At 35.5% G+C, this 18,795-nt stretch overlaps 3 protein-coding genes across 3 annotated transcripts; 2 read left to right on the plus strand and 1 right to left on the minus strand.

Moving 5' to 3' along the window:
- The first annotated feature begins 6,099 nt into the window (after positions 1 to 6,099).
- Positions 6,100 to 8,887, plus strand: LOC18008930 (probable leucine-rich repeat receptor-like protein kinase At1g68400). The gene is made up of 2 exons (XM_006391080.2): positions 6,100 to 7,503; positions 8,082 to 8,887. Exons 1-2 carry the CDS (start codon positions 6,186 to 6,188, stop codon positions 8,753 to 8,755), a joined length of 1,992 nt encoding a protein of 663 aa, XP_006391142.1. The 5' UTR covers positions 6,100 to 6,185; the 3' UTR covers positions 8,756 to 8,887.
- Positions 8,888 to 9,566: 679 nt separating this feature from the next.
- On the minus strand, positions 9,567 to 12,548 carry LOC18009194. The gene is made up of 2 exons (XM_006391081.2): positions 11,958 to 12,548; positions 9,567 to 10,260 (listed from the first exon to the last, which is right to left on the minus strand). Exons 1-2 carry the CDS (start codon positions 12,546 to 12,548, stop codon positions 9,604 to 9,606), a joined length of 1,248 nt encoding a protein of 415 aa, XP_006391143.1. The 3' UTR covers positions 9,567 to 9,603.
- A 4,431-nt stretch (positions 12,549 to 16,979) lies between these two features.
- Positions 16,980 to 18,795, plus strand: LOC18009012. Its single transcript, XM_006391082.2, has 2 exons — positions 16,980 to 17,715; positions 18,007 to 18,795. Exons 1-2 carry the CDS (start codon positions 17,158 to 17,160, stop codon positions 18,649 to 18,651), a joined length of 1,203 nt encoding a protein of 400 aa, XP_006391144.1. The 5' UTR covers positions 16,980 to 17,157; the 3' UTR covers positions 18,652 to 18,795.

Raw genomic sequence — 18,795 nt, forward strand, 5'->3', positions numbered from 1 at the left:
GAAAAGGGATGAGAAAAGGCGGAAGTTAAAGAGATAGATAGACACTACCGATCAAGCAAGTGAGCTCTGATACCACTTGATACGATCCTCCCAAGGATTTGCACTTGCTCGTTTGGTAGGGGTTGATAAAGTCGGCCAGATCGGTTTGATCGGAGAGATGCTAAGGGGTGAGGGTTGCCTCGAAGGTCCTTAGGCCCAACTCGCGAGAAACAGAAACTGATCAAGGGATGAAAACACCAAGTGTTGATCTCGCGGGTTAAGGATGAACAGGAGTGAGACTTGATCTCGAAAATCCTGTTGCCCCTAAACTACTTTGAACGAAATCGAAAACAAGATGTAAGGAAGGCTGCATCGAATCCTATGGATTGAATCCGATAAACCAGAAAGTAACCACCTAAGAAAGGATAAACTCAGAAATAACAAGAGAAAATCTCGATTTTTATTGATAAAAGGTGAATGATAAAATACAAGGAAGTTTGGCCTTTATATAGAGGCACATAGAAGTGCAAAAGACAAAGAAAAAATTAAATGAAAAACAATGAACGCATTGAATGACCACTCGGCTCCTTTGAATATCCTTTCGGCTTCTTTCGCGCGGGTGACCATTGATCTCCCATAACGACTAATTAACAAACTCGGATAAAGAAGATGTGGCCCCTTAACCTCATTAAAACCCCATCCGGTAAACCCAGTGGGACAAACCCGGATGCAAGGAAAAAGAGTGTCAAGGAGCTACACCGTCCGAGTAAGTCAAAAGCGTTACAGCTCGGTCGTTAAGTGTAGCAGCTCGGTACATAACCTCCAAATGACCATGGACAGCTTCTTAGCTCGGGACCGTGTAATAGGACCAGTGAGCTCGGCTAAATCCGTGCTTGGGTTGTCCACTTCGTTGGTCTTCCTGTCCTGAACTTCCACCTCGCTTAGCTCGACCACTTAGTCGTGATTTCCGGTTTGGACTTGCTCTCCGGTCTGACCCTCAGTTCGCACCTTGTCCATGCTCATATCAACTATGTTTCGCTGTCCATAATGCCTTTAATTATGATTGATATCGTATCCTTGATCGTTGATATGATACGATATGCTTTTAACCTTCATTGAGTTGCATGAAACAAAACATATATCACATAATTAGTTCTAATTAGAAGCAGTTAATAAACAAGCATGTTGAATTCTTACCTTCCCCACAAATATGGAAGATTCCATGCTGAAAATATAATATTGGACTTTGGTACAAAGATGTACTCGGGAAACAACAAGCAATCCCGAAGAAATCCCGAAGAAATCCTTCATTAGAATTCATTCAAGTCAACATATTACACGATTATTTCTTTTCGTCGAGTTTCCTTCATGCTTTGGAAAATACAAAAATATGATTTGAAAAGCTTGTGTTCATACTAAATCAAAACAGATATATGAATAGTTAGGAAAAAACAATCTTTTCTTTTCCATTCTTTAGAAAAAATATATTATTGTTTCTGTCAACAAAGCAGAGAGTTATACTATTATATTTCAGTCTCTCTCTCTCTTTATTTTTTTTTAGTGAAAATTCATCAGACTAACCTTTAAGGTTAATGAAATGACAAACTTAACTTAACATATTGAAGGGCTTACTAGACTAACCTTATAAAGTTGGTTTAAGTCCATTTTATCCAGATGTTGAATATTATTACGAAAATGCCATTACGAAAATGCCATTATGATTTAATTTCGAAAAAAAACTTTTTAAAAATCGAAATTTTTTTTGACGAAAAAAAACATTTTTTTAAAACGAAAAAAGCAAAAAAAAAAAAAACACAAAACCAAAAACTAAAAAAAAAAACCCTAATTCATCTTCTTCTCCCCCTCTTTCTCCTGCGCCGTTTTTTTTTTCCATGGAGCTGCTCTTCTTCATAACTTGGCAGCCTCCCTTTTTTCGCAGTTTTCTCTTCACAACTTTCCTTTTGTTTCACAGATCCACACAGATCTTGCCTCAATCGCCGTTCAGAAACTTGTTCAGGTTTGTTTTTTTTCTCATTTTCTTATTTTTTCTTCTTTCTTCTTCGTCTTCTACTTTCTGTTTGGCGGAGGAGGAGTTTTACTGTTGGTGTTAGAGATCTCGGAAATATTGGCACGACTCTTAAGCGGCGTTCTCGCCGCATCGCGCACAACCGCACTGGACAGGTGTTGTTTCGAAGAAATGGTGGTGTCCCGGAGGTTGACGGCGGCGTAAGTTTTTTCTGTAAAACCCGCAACCCTAATTTTTTGTTTCAGGTAAGTTTGGTAGATATATTTGGAAAACGATAAGTAGTTTGGTAGATTTATTGTATTTTTTTGTTGTAAAGTTCATAATATGTGATAATAGATTTTTTTGAAAAACGATATGTAGTTTGGTAGATTATTAGTTATTTGATGGTAAATATTTAGAAAACGAAATATGGTTTGGTAGATTTATTAGTTATTTGATGGTAAAATTATTTTAGAGTAAAAACGATGTCATTTGGTAGATTTATTAGTCATCTAATGATAGACTTATTTGTAAAACGATGTGGTTTGGTAGATTTACTAGTCATTTAATGGTAACTTATTTGAAAAATGATTTGTGTTTGGTAGATTTATTAGTTATTTATGGTAGATTTATTAGTCGTATATATTTGAATTTTATATACGAATGACAATATTTGTTTATTTTTTTCTGACAGATTATGGGCTTTGCCATGGTGAACAAATCTTTGATGGGATATCCAGCATCGATCCGACATGTTTTACTATGAATTGTAGATTTGCATTTGGTAGATTTGTTTTGAAATAATGGTAGATTTATTATTAAATTGATGGTATATCTGTATTTTGAATTTGTAAAAATGATAATTAGATTTTAAATGATAATATTGTTGTTTTCAAATTATATTTGTCGTAAAACATTGACCCAGACATTTTCATATTTTTACCACATTTGCTTGTAATGTTATTATTCAATTTAATTTATTTCTTTACTTTCACTATGATGTATATCATAACTGAATAAAATTTTAATCAAAACACATGACTAAAATCATTTGACATTGTGATGTTGTAAGAGTTTATGTAAATAGAGTTAAATGTAACAAATATTCAAAAATAAAAATAAAAAAAATCATATGTTAAGAGATGGTTATTACAGATATGACATATATGTTCAAAGTTAATATGAAAAGCAAAGTTATCTTAGAGAAAAAATATATCATAGAAAAAATATTCATGTTAGAAATTTTTGACCATTGATTATGGCATCTATATCGTAAATACCAATAATCATCTGTGATCGAATCACAGTTAACCGACATAATCTTAGCAAACTCATGCAAAAAAAAACGTCAATGGTAACAAAACCAACTCAAATATAACCATGGAACTCGGAGTATAAACAAAACCAACTCTACCATATGTACGAAACTTGTTTAACATACGACACTTCAAAACAAGTCTACCAAACGGTAGGTTTTTTCGTAGATAAAACAATTCTTTTAGGACAAAAAAGTAATTTCACTCCATAAAGTCAAATGTCTGCCAAACATTAACTACTAAGTCTACCTCAAGCATGAAAAATAACTCTACCATATAAACAAGTCTACCATAAGCATGTCATATGTCTACCAGATCAAGGTTATCTTTGTAAATACCAAACTTAATTAATCTACCACATTATTATTTTAAGAAGTCTACCATACGTTCGATAACTCTACCAGATTACATAAACTCTACCAAACATACAAACAAATCTACCAACATTTCGTAAGTCTACTTCATGTAATTATTAATCTACCACAAACCAGAATGAAATTTATTTTAAATTTAAGTCTACCACAAAACAAACATATCTACCACAAAACAAATAAATCTACCAAAAGTTTTTAAGTCTACCTCATGTAACATATAATCTACCACTCACTGGAATGAATTTTAACTGAATTAAATCTACCACAAGTCAAACATATCTACCACAAAAGCGAAAACTCTACCAACTATATGTAACTCTACCATAAAACAGATATATCTACCGCACGTATTAACAACTTTTTTCACATAAATCTACCATTAAAGAAAATAAGTCTACCAACGCAGAAAATAAATCTACTTCATTGTCAATAAATCTACCGAAAAAGTCAATTACGCGAGCAAGTCAACGCTTTTTTTAACAAGTCTACCAAAACTTTTGACAAGTCTACCATTCATAACAACAAATCTACCGAAACATAATAAATCTACCTCTCATCGTCAAAACTTTACCAAGATAAGTCTACCAACATTTAAAAACTCTACCAACTCTCGAATAAATCTACCATCGACCTAATAAATCTACCAACAAAATTTCTGCGTTGACCAAAATTTCATAAGTCTACCGTCATAGTTTGGTAGACTTACTAAATTTTGAGCGCCATAATCTGCCTACGTGGCATTAAAAAAATAATGGCATTTTCGTAATTAGGTTTTTTCAACAAAGGCGAAAAGGGTGTTTTAGATATGCTAGGTTAATTTTGTAAAAAAAATAAAAGTGCGTCTCGAACAAGTAATATAGATACTTTCTAAGGTTAGTGTAGTAATCCTTCCTTTTTTTTATTATATTTCATGAATGAGTTAAACGATTTTTTTTTCGCTCTGTTCGAGGTGTATTATTTCATCTCATAAACTTTTTCAGATTGAAATGGGCAATTGTGCTAGGGAAAAAAAAACTATTTCAAATTGAACCCAAATAGAAGATGCTTGATCTAACAAAACCGGCCGAAATGTTGTTGAATTCTCCCGTACCAGACCGATTAATGTTTTGTAATCACAAACTATATAAATGCATGCGTAATGTAAAGATGGTCGTAATGTGGAGCCAAGAAAGACACGAGATTGTTATGATCTGGGATTCCAATTCTTGTAGGACCTACGCTCAAGCCTATGCAGTTACGCTCCATTTTGTTCTGCTTTTGGCATATTTTCTTAGACCATCTCCAAATGTGGTCTTTTAAGGGATTCTCATGTTAATTTTAAATTAAAAGAAAAAGATTAAATGAGTTAATGGGAGAGAATCGGTTTTCTTGAGAGAACTTTAAGGACCTATGAGAGACCCTGACGTGGCAATATTTAATTGGTTGGAAAATTTGTTTTTATTTTTTATTTCTTTTCTTCTCATTTTATTTCTCTCTCCTGACTGAATTTCTTTTTTGAAAGACTCTGATTTAAAAACTTACCGAAGCTTAAAAACTAAAATTCTCTTTACAAATGTAGATATATGTGTAAGTAATACAAAAAATATTAAAAAATAAGATGATAACTCCATAGGTTTCTCACCATTGGAGATGGTCTTATTACCCAACCAGCTTATGTTTTTGGAAAAGGCCTAAACATTATATTCTATGTCGGATTGGTTTGAAATAATTATAAGAAAGTCATGAAATTATGGGACTTTGTATTTTCTTCATTATACAATTACTGAATTGAAAAATGAACACCACATTAGATTGGTCCGAATTTTAGTATTAGTTAATAATAGTAATAGAATTTGTAAGGTTGCGACATATATAAGACGGGGAACAGTTTTGCATGAAATAAGCAAAAGACATTGTCGAAGAAAAAGCTCAGCTTCTTCTGCTTTATTATGAAAAAAGCAAAAAAGTTCAGCTTCTGCAGCGATAAATCAACAAACAAAAGAGTCTCGAGCATCGTTGAAGGCCCCCACTTTTCGCTTAATTACAAAACTGTTCCTTCTTTGAAATTTAGACAAGAAAAATAAATTTAGAAAACCAGATGTTTTAGAATTTCTTTGACAAAGAATGTAATTATGAGCGTTAATCTTCTTCACATGGAAGAAGATCAATAGAGTTAACACGTGAGATCACAGGCACGCGTGTGGGCAGAAACAAAATCCCAAAAATTTATCATTATTACATTACCGTTACGGGGAAAATCAAAAACCGACGCTAGAATACCCTTTGACTATTTGAAACCTATTTTAAAGCTGGTCAAATTGAAACGATCGTACGGTCTACATGTAATATCAAAGAAGGGTACGTTAGTCAATTTAACACCTCTTAAGTTTTGCGTTACTTGCAGACAATAAAGCCACAAATCTTTGTCTTAATTACGGACCATACCACTTTCCTTCTTTGTCTTGGAATCCTCAACGCTTTGCTTCTCTATACTCTCTCTTTGCTTTCTCTGCGAATTTTGGAAGAGCGACAATGTCGAGACTTTCTCATTTGTGTCTCTCTCTACTCTTTCTTTCTCTCCTTCACTGTCATTTCGCTTCTTCTTCATCTTCCGTCACCGATTTAGAGTCTCTTCTCAATTTCAAATCCTCCGCTGATTCCACCGGGAAACTTAACTCGTGGAACTCAACCACCGACACTTGCAAATGGACCGGAGTCTCCTGCGTCGGAAACCGAGTCACGCGACTCGTCCTCGAGAATCTCCAACTCACCGGGTCAATCGAACAACTCGCCTCGCTCACTGAGCTCCGAGTTCTCAGCCTCAAGCGAAACCACCTCTCCGGCTCCGTCCCCGACCTCTCAAAGCTCACAGCTTTAAAACTACTCTTCTTATCGGAAAACCAATTCTCCGGTGAGTTTCCGGCGTCGGTTACTTCACTCTCTCGTCTCTACCGTCTTGATCTCTCCTTCAACAACTTCTCCGGCGAGATTCCTCCGAGTTTAACTCATTTAACCCATCTCCTCACTCTCCGGCTAGAAACAAACTCGTTTTCCGGCCAAATACCAAACATCAACCTCTCCGATCTCCAAGACTTTAACGTCTCCGGCAACAAACTCGAAGGCCAGATACCAAATTCCTTGTCCCAATTCCCAAAGTCCATTTTTTCTCAAAACCCATCTCTCTGTGGAGCTCCATTGCTGCTAAAATGCTCCATCGATCCAACGAAACCGGGTCAACCCGAAAGAGCAAGAGCTATTCCTTCCTCTCCAACATCGGTTCACTCCAATAACAACAACAAAAGCACGACGAGAATCAGCACCGTGGCACTCGTGGCAATCATCCTCGGAGACGTTTTAATACTAAGCTTGGTCTCTCTCCTTCTCTACTGCTGCTTTTGGAGACAATACGCGACGAGCAGGAAGAAAAACTCGAAGGTTCTTGAAGGAGAGAAGATTGTCTACTCGTCGAATCCGTACCCGCACAACCACCATCAGCAGCAGCAGCAACAACAAGGAGGCGGTGGTGAGAGGGGTAGAATGGTCTTTTTCGAAGGAACACGGCGGTTTGAGCTTGAAGATCTTCTCCGAGCATCGGCTGAGATGCTCGGGAAAGGAGGATTCGGGACGGCGTACAAGGCGGTTCTTGACGACGGCAATGAGGTCGCCGTGAAGCGGTTGAAAGACGCCGTGACGGTGGCTGGGAAGAAAGAGTTTGAGAATCAGATGGAGGTTTTGGGAAGGCTCCGTCACGCTAATCTCGTGAGCTTGAAAGCTTATTACTTTGCTAGAGAAGAGAAGCTTTTGGTCTATGAGTACATGCCTAATGGTAGCCTCTTCTGGCTTCTCCACGGTACGTCGTCGTTTTGACTCCTTCCCTTCCTCTAGTGTTTTCAATTGTTACTAATTCTGGAAACTTAATCACAATCAGATTAAGGATTTAGTCATTGAGGGAGGATATTATGTTACCAAAAGTTGGCATAGGTTTATGTTTCCATAGTAAGGAATCTTCTTGTGTGGGCCAAAACAGGTGATTCCCTAATTACTGGTGTTAGTGTAACGCGAAAAAGCATGAGAAAGATTAGGGTTAATTTTTGGACTTACTGAGAGATTATATTTAATTATAAACGGTTGACAAAATCACTTCCATATAGCATTTATTATTACTAGGAAATAGATAATGAGAATTTAACACTCTAGAGAGTGGATAGAGAGAGACACACCATTGGCAACAAGTTGGACAAAATAAAGTCCTGATCTGTCTCATTTAATCGCTTTTTCTTTTGTTTCTTTGCTTCGACCCACCTAACCATATACTTCATTCATTGTCTTTAGTCACTAATAAACCGACTAATTACACTTTTCGAGGTAAGTGGCAAATTCGTAATATCTTTGGTTATCTGATTTCGTTTTTGGACCCGTTTGGTGTAGGAAACCGTGGGCCGGGTCGGACTCCACTGGACTGGACCACGCGCCTAAAGATCGCAGCAGGGGCGGCGCGTGGAGTAGCTTTTATCCACAACTCATGTAAAACCCTGAAGCTCACACACGGCGACATCAAATCAAACAACGTCCTCCTCGACATCTCCGGCAACGCTCGTGTTTCCGATTTCGGACTATCTATCTTCTTGCCGTCGCAAATCACCGCTAAATCCAACGGCTACCGAGCGCCGGAGCTGATCGACGGCAGAAAATCCACACAAAAATCCGACGTTTACTCGTTCGGAGTGCTTCTCTTGGAGATACTCACCGGAAAATGTCCAAATCTTGTGGACACGTGTCACTCCGGCGAGGCGGTGGATTTGCCGAGGTGGGTCCAATCGGTGGTGAGAGAGGAGTGGACGGCGGAGGTGTTTGATTTGGAGCTGATGAGGTATAAGGATATAGAGGAGGAGATGGTGGGGCTGTTGCAGATTGCTATGGCTTGCACGGCGGCGACGGCGGATAATCGTCCGAAGATGAGTCATGTGGTGAAGATGATTGAGGATATACGTGGTGGTGGTGGCTCGGAGGCGTCACCGTGTAACGACGGGATCAATTCTGCGACGGCGGAGTCTTCGCCGTGTGTATCTGAGGACACGTGTGGTGGGATTACTAGTCGCTAGTTTAGTAGTATGATTCGTTTTTACTAGAATTTGTAAATCACGTCACTAAAATCTTACCTTTTGTCATTTTTTTCTGATATTTTACTGTCATAACACTTCCTAATGTTTTAAGCCTTTTGGTTTTCCTTTTTTTTTAAATTTGTTTTGTTGTATTGATATTTTCTGGTTAGACGTAATCTTAGAGTTATGTGAGAGTGTTTTGGATAGGAGTCAACACAAAATTCACATCCCTATACTGAAAGTGCCGTTTCATTTTCATATGGTCTCGATCGCGAATCAATGCTATAATTAATCTATTACTCCTATGTAGGATTAATATTATAATTTTGTGGAAAAAATACCGTCAATTAGACGAAAGTGGTGAGTGATTGATTACTTTAGAAAGTCTTAAAGTCCACTAGTGATGCCTTAAAGTCCGGTCCATTATTCTGATTTCTCGAACGATAGAAACTAGAAATGTCTTTTAGAGTATGGAAATGGAGTAAGTGCGCATGTTATCGCATAGTATATGTAACATTTGTCGGTTTCTAATCAGGTAGGCACTATAGAGTTACACGATAGTCAACCATAGAAACATAAAATACTTAATATATTCAGTCCTTAAAGCTTGTTTTCGTCGGCTGATATTGCGGAATAATAAACAGTTAAATGGAATTTGTAAGTAGATATATCACCCAAAATCTCTGCTCCACATACAATTACAATTATTCCATTTCATGGTGGAGAAATAAAATTTGAGGATCAACACACAAAAAAAAAAGAAAAGAAAAAAGATTTATATATGTGAAGAATAAAAAGAATTAAACATGACGGTTGAAAAAAAAAATATGTGAAGGAAGAATGAATGATCAGAAATATAAAACAGAAGGTGCAAGCCTAAGCAACCTGCCAAGAGCAGTGGGCAAGAACTTGCGAGCAAATAAATAACAATTATTCGTCTTCTCTGCATTGTAAAAACACTTCCTATTCTCATCACCACCACCTCTCAGCTTCTCCAAGAACTCTTTTGTCACCTCGTATCTAATAAACCGGTTCGGGTGAGGCCCACCTTTCGACCAATCGACCCACGTGAGAGTCCGGTTCGTGTTGCGGCTACCGAGACTCGGATTGATGTTGAGCAGCGTAGGGATGTAGTGCTCGTCTGCGTAGCAACCGTGGTGGCAATAACGGTAGAAGAGAGGCCAATAGGTTTTGTCCGATATGATCTCGAGAGCCAGTGCACGGTTTAGCTCGAACCATTGGGAGCCTTTGCGCCAGTGACGTAGCTGAACACGTGGCCTCATTTCAGGGCTGTATCGGCCACGTCCAACGCCGCCTGGTTGGTCGTAGGACTCGACGTGAGTTTGAGTTGAGTTAGTGAGGTAAGAGTAAACGGTGGTGAAGTTGAAGAGAGGGATGCATGATTCGGAGAGAAGTAGGAACCGTTCGTTTGATATGTCTAATAATGCATTTGCTAGTAATCTTTGTTCTGCTTCCACCATATTCACATATCCCCAATCCACTCTCTGCGTTATGAATAATTAATACAAAAAATGTTACAAGACCCATAAAAAAAATATTTAAACATAAAGTATGGAATTAGGCCTGGGCAAAAAACCCGGATCCGAATATCCGAACCGGAACCGAACCGAAATGGAGGTACCGAATCCGAACCGAAATTTTTAAAAATATCCGATAGATCTTAAACTTTTATACCTGAAGAATCGGAACCGAACTAGTACCGAACCGAGAACCGATTGGGTACCCGAATTATCCAAAGTATAATTATATATCCTTCTAAATATTAGTTTTTTTTGATATTTTTGATATTTGGTATATATTTCTGGTTTTACAGATATATTTTCTTTATTTTTGGGATTTTTGGGTATATTTTTAAGTTTTGATATATATATTTTTGAATTTTTGTTATTAAAAAAGTGTGAGTCGAATTAAAAATTTGTGGCAAAAGATCCGGATCCGATTATCCGAACCGGAACCGAACCGAAATAAAAATACCGAACCCAAACCGAAATTTATAAAAATATCCGATGAATCCTAACTTCCTCTACCCGAAATATTCGGAACCGATTGGTTCCGAACCGAATATCCGAATGCCCAGACCTATATGGAATTATCATAAGTTAGATACGGGTTTTTTTGAATAATTAATTCAACAAATGTTACGAGACCCACAAAAAAATATAAGATATATAAACATAATTATTCGAAACTTCCTAGTTAGATCAAGAATCGAACTATCATAGGTTTTATATGAATTTAATTTTCTCGGATACGAGTACCAGAAGTTTTTTTAAAAGTCATCCCTAAAATAAAATCAAATTCAAATGACCGCGTGTAATTATGGACCAAGAAAAAAGTGTCGCTACCAAATGAGTTAGTATAAAATTCAAAATTGTTAACTAACTTTGTAGACACATCCTTGTATTAACAAGTTCTAAAAGATGAACATTATTGCCCACCTTCAACAAAAGTCACATCACAAGTGAAGATTGATGAATCTAAATTTGAGAAACTGAAGGAAGTAATTAGTTGGGATTTGATTTTCATTTTAGACTCATGCGTTTGTGGCAACTAAGTTAATTAAGCACTAACAAGTAAGACACCTCCCTTTTTACGGGTACATGCGTTTGTGCCTCCGATTCTTGTTGGCAAAAACGTTATGTTCACTAATGAAGAAACCATGCAATAATTAACCAAAAAACAAAAATGAAAAGAGAAAAGAACCATGCAATTTATTGTATTATAATATGGTAGCATTAGCACCGACGGATAACAATTCACAAACAATTCCTTAATACAGGGTATAGTAATATAATTATATATCAAAAAGCAACCGTATTGTGCAAGATAATCTACATTCCATTCACAACTTCTTAGGAATTTTATTTTCTTTTATAGGAGTATGAGATTTTTGTGTAGTAATTACTCAATCACAGTCAGAATGTTTACACAAGAGTGCAGTTTCCGAGTAATAAGTATAATATATTAATTTAGCATTTATTTTTAGTTTGGAAATGAAAATTTGAAATTTATGATCATTTTGATAAATGTTTGAATGTTTATATTGACATTTTGATAATTGTTAGGAGTAATTCTTAGACCCTTTTTTTTTTTGTTTTTTCTCCAACGTAATTTAAACCAATCAAAAACGAAAAATCAGAAATGAAAGACCAATATTGGAATGTGTGTATAGGAAGCTGACCTTGCTTGGAATCTGCCGGCCATGGAAGACGGAGCCTTCGGGATCAGACTGGTTGTAAGAAGGATATGAATGAACGTATATAGAGAAAAGACCTTCATGCCCACGAAAGAATCTCTCCCATAAAGGAGCCAGAGGTAAATGACCCTTTGTCAAGAACATGAAAGCGACCTTTGGTGTTCGAGGGAAAGGGTAATTCGTGATCTTGGGAGCCATCGAAGCTCTCCAGAAAAGCTCTTCGTCTTCCATGTCGTGCATAATGTTCTCCGGTGGCCTCAGAAACCGTTTGAGCCCGTCGTGCTCGGGCTTAGAAGGAGGAGGAGGAGGGGGAGGAGGAGGAGGAGGAGAAGGAGGAGGAGGAGAAGGAGAGGAGACAAGAAAGAGCTGAGAGATGCTTTGTATACTGAGTGAAGATGTGGAAGAAAAGTCTTGTAGAGAGGAATGGAGAAGGATACCGATGATTATGCCACAGCAGAGAATAAGGGAATATGAAAGGAGATTGAGGAAACTGTGGTATTGGGCATTGAGAAGCTTTGCTACTAGAGATGGTGATGAAGAAGATAATGATGGGTTTTGGTCCTTTTGTTTCTTCATCTCGAGAGAGAGATAAAGAGAGAATTGTGTGTTGTTTGTTGTTTAAACTGGTTGGATCTACAAAGTTTGAATGGAGATGGAGAGACTTAAGTTCTTTGCTTTAAGGGGAAGAGATACGATACCGCTTTTACAAGTGGAGAATTCTATTTGTATTTTTTTTTTGTTGAGTCTCTTTTTTGTTTGTCAAAATAGAAATTTATTGGGTTGAGAAGATGGAATTTTCATACCGTCGAAGGAGAAAAAAGGTGTATATAGGGTGTAAAATCTGATACAAACTAATTAATTGGAAAAACGATTTTGGCAAATATTCATGGGTGATTTCATTCAATTTTCTTTAAACTATTAATTAAAAAAAATAACTGGCAAAAGATTGCGAGGAATAACCGATATTTATTGAAACAGATTTTTGACGTCATAATTGAAACAGAATCTTAATTAGTGAAAGTTTTCGAAATTTGTGAATATAAGAGACATGGCATATTTATTAATCTTACATTTAAATGGATATAACATGATCGTAAAATAAACAGAAAATATGGTCATGTGATTATCTCCTTTAAATGAAAAGCGAAAACTCATTTTTAATAGAAGAAAAAAAATAGAAACGCCAGTAAACAGAAAAATAGGATCATGTTTTTGAGGTTTTTTTTTTGTAACCGAGTTTTGACGTTGCACGAGGTTTTTTCTTACAATATCTAATGAATATAAATGCTAGGGGTTTTTTTGTTTTTTTTTAACAAAAAAAATGTAATTGCTAGGGGAAAAACGTCAAAAGAATTTTAAAGATACATTATAAATTGGTTGACGTTTATTGTTTTTTTTTGTTTTGACTTTTTCAGTAACTCTTCAGTATTTTTAGTGAAAAATGTCGTTACCTTTTAGAACCATAAATGTGTTGGACTAAAAAGGACTCAAACTGTTAAGTGGTAACTTTATTTCTGGCATAATGAGATAATTACTAAGACAAGAAACCTTCGTGGCAGAATTTCTGAGTAGTTTGAAGGTTTAGAGGTACCTCTAGGAACTAGGAAGTGATGACATCCTTGGTAGTCCGAACATCCTTGGTGGCCGTAAATTGTTCCGCTTTTATTCCATGCAAATTCCGAGTTTTTAGGTACTTGTATATTTTGGACTTTTTTAATCCACTTTGTATCCACTCTAATTTTCACCCAAATTGCGGTATAAACTGTTGTTATTAGCAATGGGATTATCGATGGCTGTTGTGTTTTTCATATTGTGAAGAAAAGTGAAGATAGTTAAAGCATGTCCATCAATGAATTTTAAAGAAGGGGTTCATCCGAATATAATAATATTTTTTTTTGTTTTGTTTTTTTATTTTTTTAAATTCAAAAATTATTTTTTTGGACCAATTAGAATGTTCAATGTGTGATGATACCGTCTCTTCAAGTTCGTCGGAAAAAACCTATGCCATGAACCTCTATATTTTTATTATTATTTTATTAGATTTCGTCTTAAAACTTATATCATCAACTCTTGAAGAATCCCTGATGAAAAGTTTATACTCTCACCACTATTTAATCTTAGAAGCATGAAATTACATATATTCATTTTTGTCCGTGGAGTTTGAGTCAGGAATGTTCAGTTTCAGCCACCATTAGTCTGTCTAATCTGACGGTTCTCAACTGACTTTATACTCAGTTTCATTTGTAGGAAAAGAAAAAAATTCTTGTGTCTCAAATTGGACGAAACTTCCAACAATAGTACTTCATGACTTGCCGTGATCGGTGCCACGAGTTGCACAATGATTGTTTCTTTACATCTTTCAAACAGTGTGCAACCAGCTTTACACGAATAAATTTGACCTATCAATTTCTCGGTACTCAAATTTTTATTCTAACATTTTCAAGAGATATTTTATAACTTCAAATATAAAATTTTATGTATTCCAAAAGATATTCTAAAACCTCAAATTTTGAAATATTGAACAGTGATACCTCAAACATAAGTATCACTGTTCAGTGTTCAATACTTCATATTTGAGGTTTTTTTTAATTTGCATTTAAGTCCTTTCAATTATATATTTTAAAATTAATCATAATAAACTTTATAATTATTATTTTAATTCTCCTAATTTTATGTTTCATTAATATTTCACATATAAATAAATATATATACATAAAATTTTTAAAAAATGTTTTATAATAGAAATAATAATAACAATCTAGCAAAAATAATACATAACATTTAAAAAAAATACATAAAATAATATTACATAAAGAAAATTTAATACAAACTAAAATAACATAAGAAAATAAATTACATAAACATATAAATATTATAAAAATAAAAATATTACAACAAAACTAATATTCAGGTAAATTAGATCATGAACCTCCAAAATCACCAAAATATTGTCCATACAAATTTGGTGTAACTGAAGGTGGTGGTTGTTGTTGTTATTCTTGAGTTCTTTTTGGATGGTTTACTTGCTCGGAATGAAGAAACTCACGAGTATTAGTATTAGTAATAGAGTCTAAATCTGTTAACAATATTTTATTTTCCTCCTACATTTTTTTAAGGCTAATTTTTTTGCTTGATTTTGCATTCGTAATTGAGCCATCTCATTATCTGTATCCCTAGTTAATGCACTTTCTTTTAAGAAATCAAGGATTTCTTCATTTGATGAAACTATAGTATTGACAGATGAATTATTACCTTCAACAATCTTCTTTTTAAGTTTTGATTTCTTTGATCCAATGAGATGTTGTGGAGAATTTGATCCACCATCATCGGCATTTAAATTGATTGAAAATGAAGACATTCCGGGAGATTGTGATGTTGGGGAGACAACAATATCACTCCCAGTATTAGGAGTGTCTGGAATACATATGTGATATTGTCTATAAACTTTGGAATATCCTTCATCAAAGTCCACACATGATCAAATTTAAAATATTTTTTTAGTTTTGGATCTTGTATCAATTAATATTGTTAATATTTTCTAATATGCGTTTTATAGTTATTTATCAAAGTATTATGATCTTAGTTAATTATTATTATTATTATTATTATTAGTGAGGACTAAAAAGTAAAGTACACTATTTTTAAGGTATCATTTGATGTATATTATTGGAGAACATCACCCTCAAACCTCAAATATAAGGTTTTCCATACCGTAAAAATACAGTATTTCTTGAAAATATTCTAAATCCCAATTGGCAATAGATAATAATGTAATATATATGAGTTAATTGGTTATTTCTAAGACCATTTCCAACCATATTTCAAAATTGAGTTTTGAGAAAAAAACATTTCTAATCCTACCTCATATATCACTCCAAAATGGAGTTACTTCAAATATGAAACAAAAAATAAAGTTACTCCATTTTTTTTATTCATAACTCTATTTTAGAGGAAAAAAGAGAATATAATTAGAGTAAAACACAACTCAATTTCAAATTACTCTAAAATAGAATAAAATATAGAATATATATTGGAGATGCCCTAACTGTTGCGATTGGAAACGAACCATTTTAGAAATTATCAATCAAAGAGATGGGTGGAAGAACCGATTGAAAAAATGGTTGGAAAGGTTGCCAACAGTCCGTTAAATTCGATATATAATTATATACTTTAAATGTCGGGTAAATGAAATTCACATTGTCGAAAAAGAAAAAAAGAAATCACATCCTTGTCAATTTTTTTTTTTCATTCTTGTAATAAACTCACTTCAATATTTAGAAGACATCCCAATTCAGGTTTTTTTTTTGGATTACTATTCAGGTTTAACTTGTACTGCCAAGATTGTTTATTATGAACTCATTTTTATTCATACAGTGAAGTTGTCGCAAGCGTGAAACAATTTAAGCTTGTACGTTTGAAGAATGTGTTGTTAACGATTACCAGAAATCAATAAACTTCGGGATATATTACTGAATCGATAAATGCCAATCATAAAATTTATGGCCAAAAAGAAGAAAGAAACCATGTAGATATTAAGATATATAATACGTAAAAGCAATATATTTAAATCACTATACAGTATTTCGATACGTGCGACAAGAAAAGAGAGGCTATATATCGAAACTACAGGTGAAACATTAAAATCACCATTAAATGTTAATATCCACTAATATCACGAAAGATGGTAGTGTATGAAAAATAGAAAACGTACTGAAAAAAATAATGAGGAATTACATAATTTAGTCAGTTCAAAGCAGATCTACAAGAGGGAGTTCACAAAGATTTGTTTGTTTGTTTGTTTGTTTTCTTTTTGGTTAAAGAGGATTATAAAAAGATTAATTAGTCTCTTTTTACCATCGCTATTCTAAAGTAAATTAATAATTTTGTAAATAATATATTTGTGAGCTGAGTATAAAGGATAGATGCAAGTGAAAGAGTTATATATAATGCTGCTTAGATAACTAATGATACTTGCTTGGATAATTCAAAAACTACCTCAAAATGTTATTACTCCATTGCGTGTGTACTTTGTGTGTACGTCTAAACTACTAACTATTCATCCACTAATATCACCATTTTTACTTGTTCTTTCTCCACTTCTTCATTAAGATGGGTGGCCATCCTCTTTGAACTCTAAACTTTAATGAAAAACAAAGGTCTTTGGCACATGTATCTCTAGTCGGAGATGCCTATCCAAAATGACAGAAACACATCATCGTTGTCATTATATATAGTAGTAAAGCTTCTCAATGTACCACTCCAACATTTTCTCAATCTCCTTTTGTATTTCCTCATTTTCTGTGTGGGCGCGATTGTTGGAATCATTGTTCATTCCTCTCTACAAGAAGTCTCTTCGCCTTACTCCTCGACAGTCCAAAGTGTCTCCCAACTCTTCCTTGTCACCTCCCCTCCTCCTGCTTCTCCTCCCCATTCTCCTTTGTCTCCAAACAACGAGCCTGGAATGTTTCTGAGGCCACCGAAGAGCATCATGCACAATATGGAAGATAAAGAGCTTTTTTGGAGAGCTTCAATGGTGCCCAAGATAAGAAATTACCCTTTCCCTCGAACGCCAAAGGTTGCTTTCATGTTCTTGACAAGGGGGCCTTTACCTTTAGCTCCTCTATGGGAAAGGTTCTTTCGAGGACATGAAGGTCTTTTCACGATCTACGTCCACACCAATCCGTTTTACAACGAATCCGTGCCCCAAGGTTCTGTGTTTCATGGCCGACGCATTCCAAGCAAGGTCAGCTTCCCACACCATGGATTATTATCTTTCGCTTATATGTCTTTTTACTTTTTCATTTTGGTGTGTCAAAACTTATAGCAAGTTTTGGTGAAATATCAAAATCCTTTAACCAATAAAACACCATAAGATATTGACCGTTTCTTCCAATATATATGTATAAGTTTATGTAATCAAATTAGTTAATATCAATGTATTATGTTTATGGTTGTGATGAATATATCAAATTAAAGAGAGAACCATAAGTGACAAGTGAGTCACAACTAACGTAATTATTATTTAGAAACGCAGAGAGTAAATTGGGGAAACGCAAACATGGTAGACGCAGAACGAAGGTTACTAGCAAACGCTCTATTAGATATCAACAACGAGCGTTTCCTTCTTCTCTCCGAGTCATGCATCCCTCTCTTCAACTTCACCACTCTCTACTCTGACCTCATCAACTCCACTCAAACCCACGTAGAGTCCTACGACCTACCCATCGGTCGCGTCCGCTACAACCATCGCATGTATCCTCACATCCACATGCACCACTGGCGCAAAGGCTCTCAGTGGTTCGAGCTAGACCGAGCCATGGCACTCGAGGCAGTCTCCGACACGTTCTACTGGCCCATCTTCAAGGCATACTCTCGATGCCCCGACGAGCACTACTTCCCGACGCTGCTGAACTTGATGCCGAGCCAGCTCGGGTCACGTAACTCGAACCGGACGCTGACGTGGACTGACTGGGGCAAGCGTAGGGCTCACCCGAGGACGTTTGGTGCGTTGGAGGTGAATGTTGGGTTCTTGGAGTGGCTTAGGAGGAGTGACAAAGAGTATTGTGAACACAATGGAGAGGTTAATAAGACGAGGCTTTGCTTTCTCTTTGCTCGCAAGTTTTCGCCGAATGCTTTGGATAAGTTGCTCCAGTTTGCATCTACCGTCATGCATTTCTGATCTCTCTCTCTCTCTTACATTTTTTATTCGTGGATATGTAAAGGTAGTAAGTTGTACTCTCAATTTGTTTTTACTTTTTATACGCTTTCTACCAAAGTTTTCTGTAAAACAAAAACCCTCCAACTATATACACTCTTTCTCATA

Source organism: Eutrema salsugineum, unplaced genomic scaffold (assembly GCF_000478725.1).
Source record: "Eutrema salsugineum unplaced genomic scaffold, Eutsalg1_0 scaffold_9, whole genome shotgun sequence".
NCBI classification, from domain to species: Eukaryota; Viridiplantae; Streptophyta; class Magnoliopsida; order Brassicales; family Brassicaceae; genus Eutrema; species Eutrema salsugineum.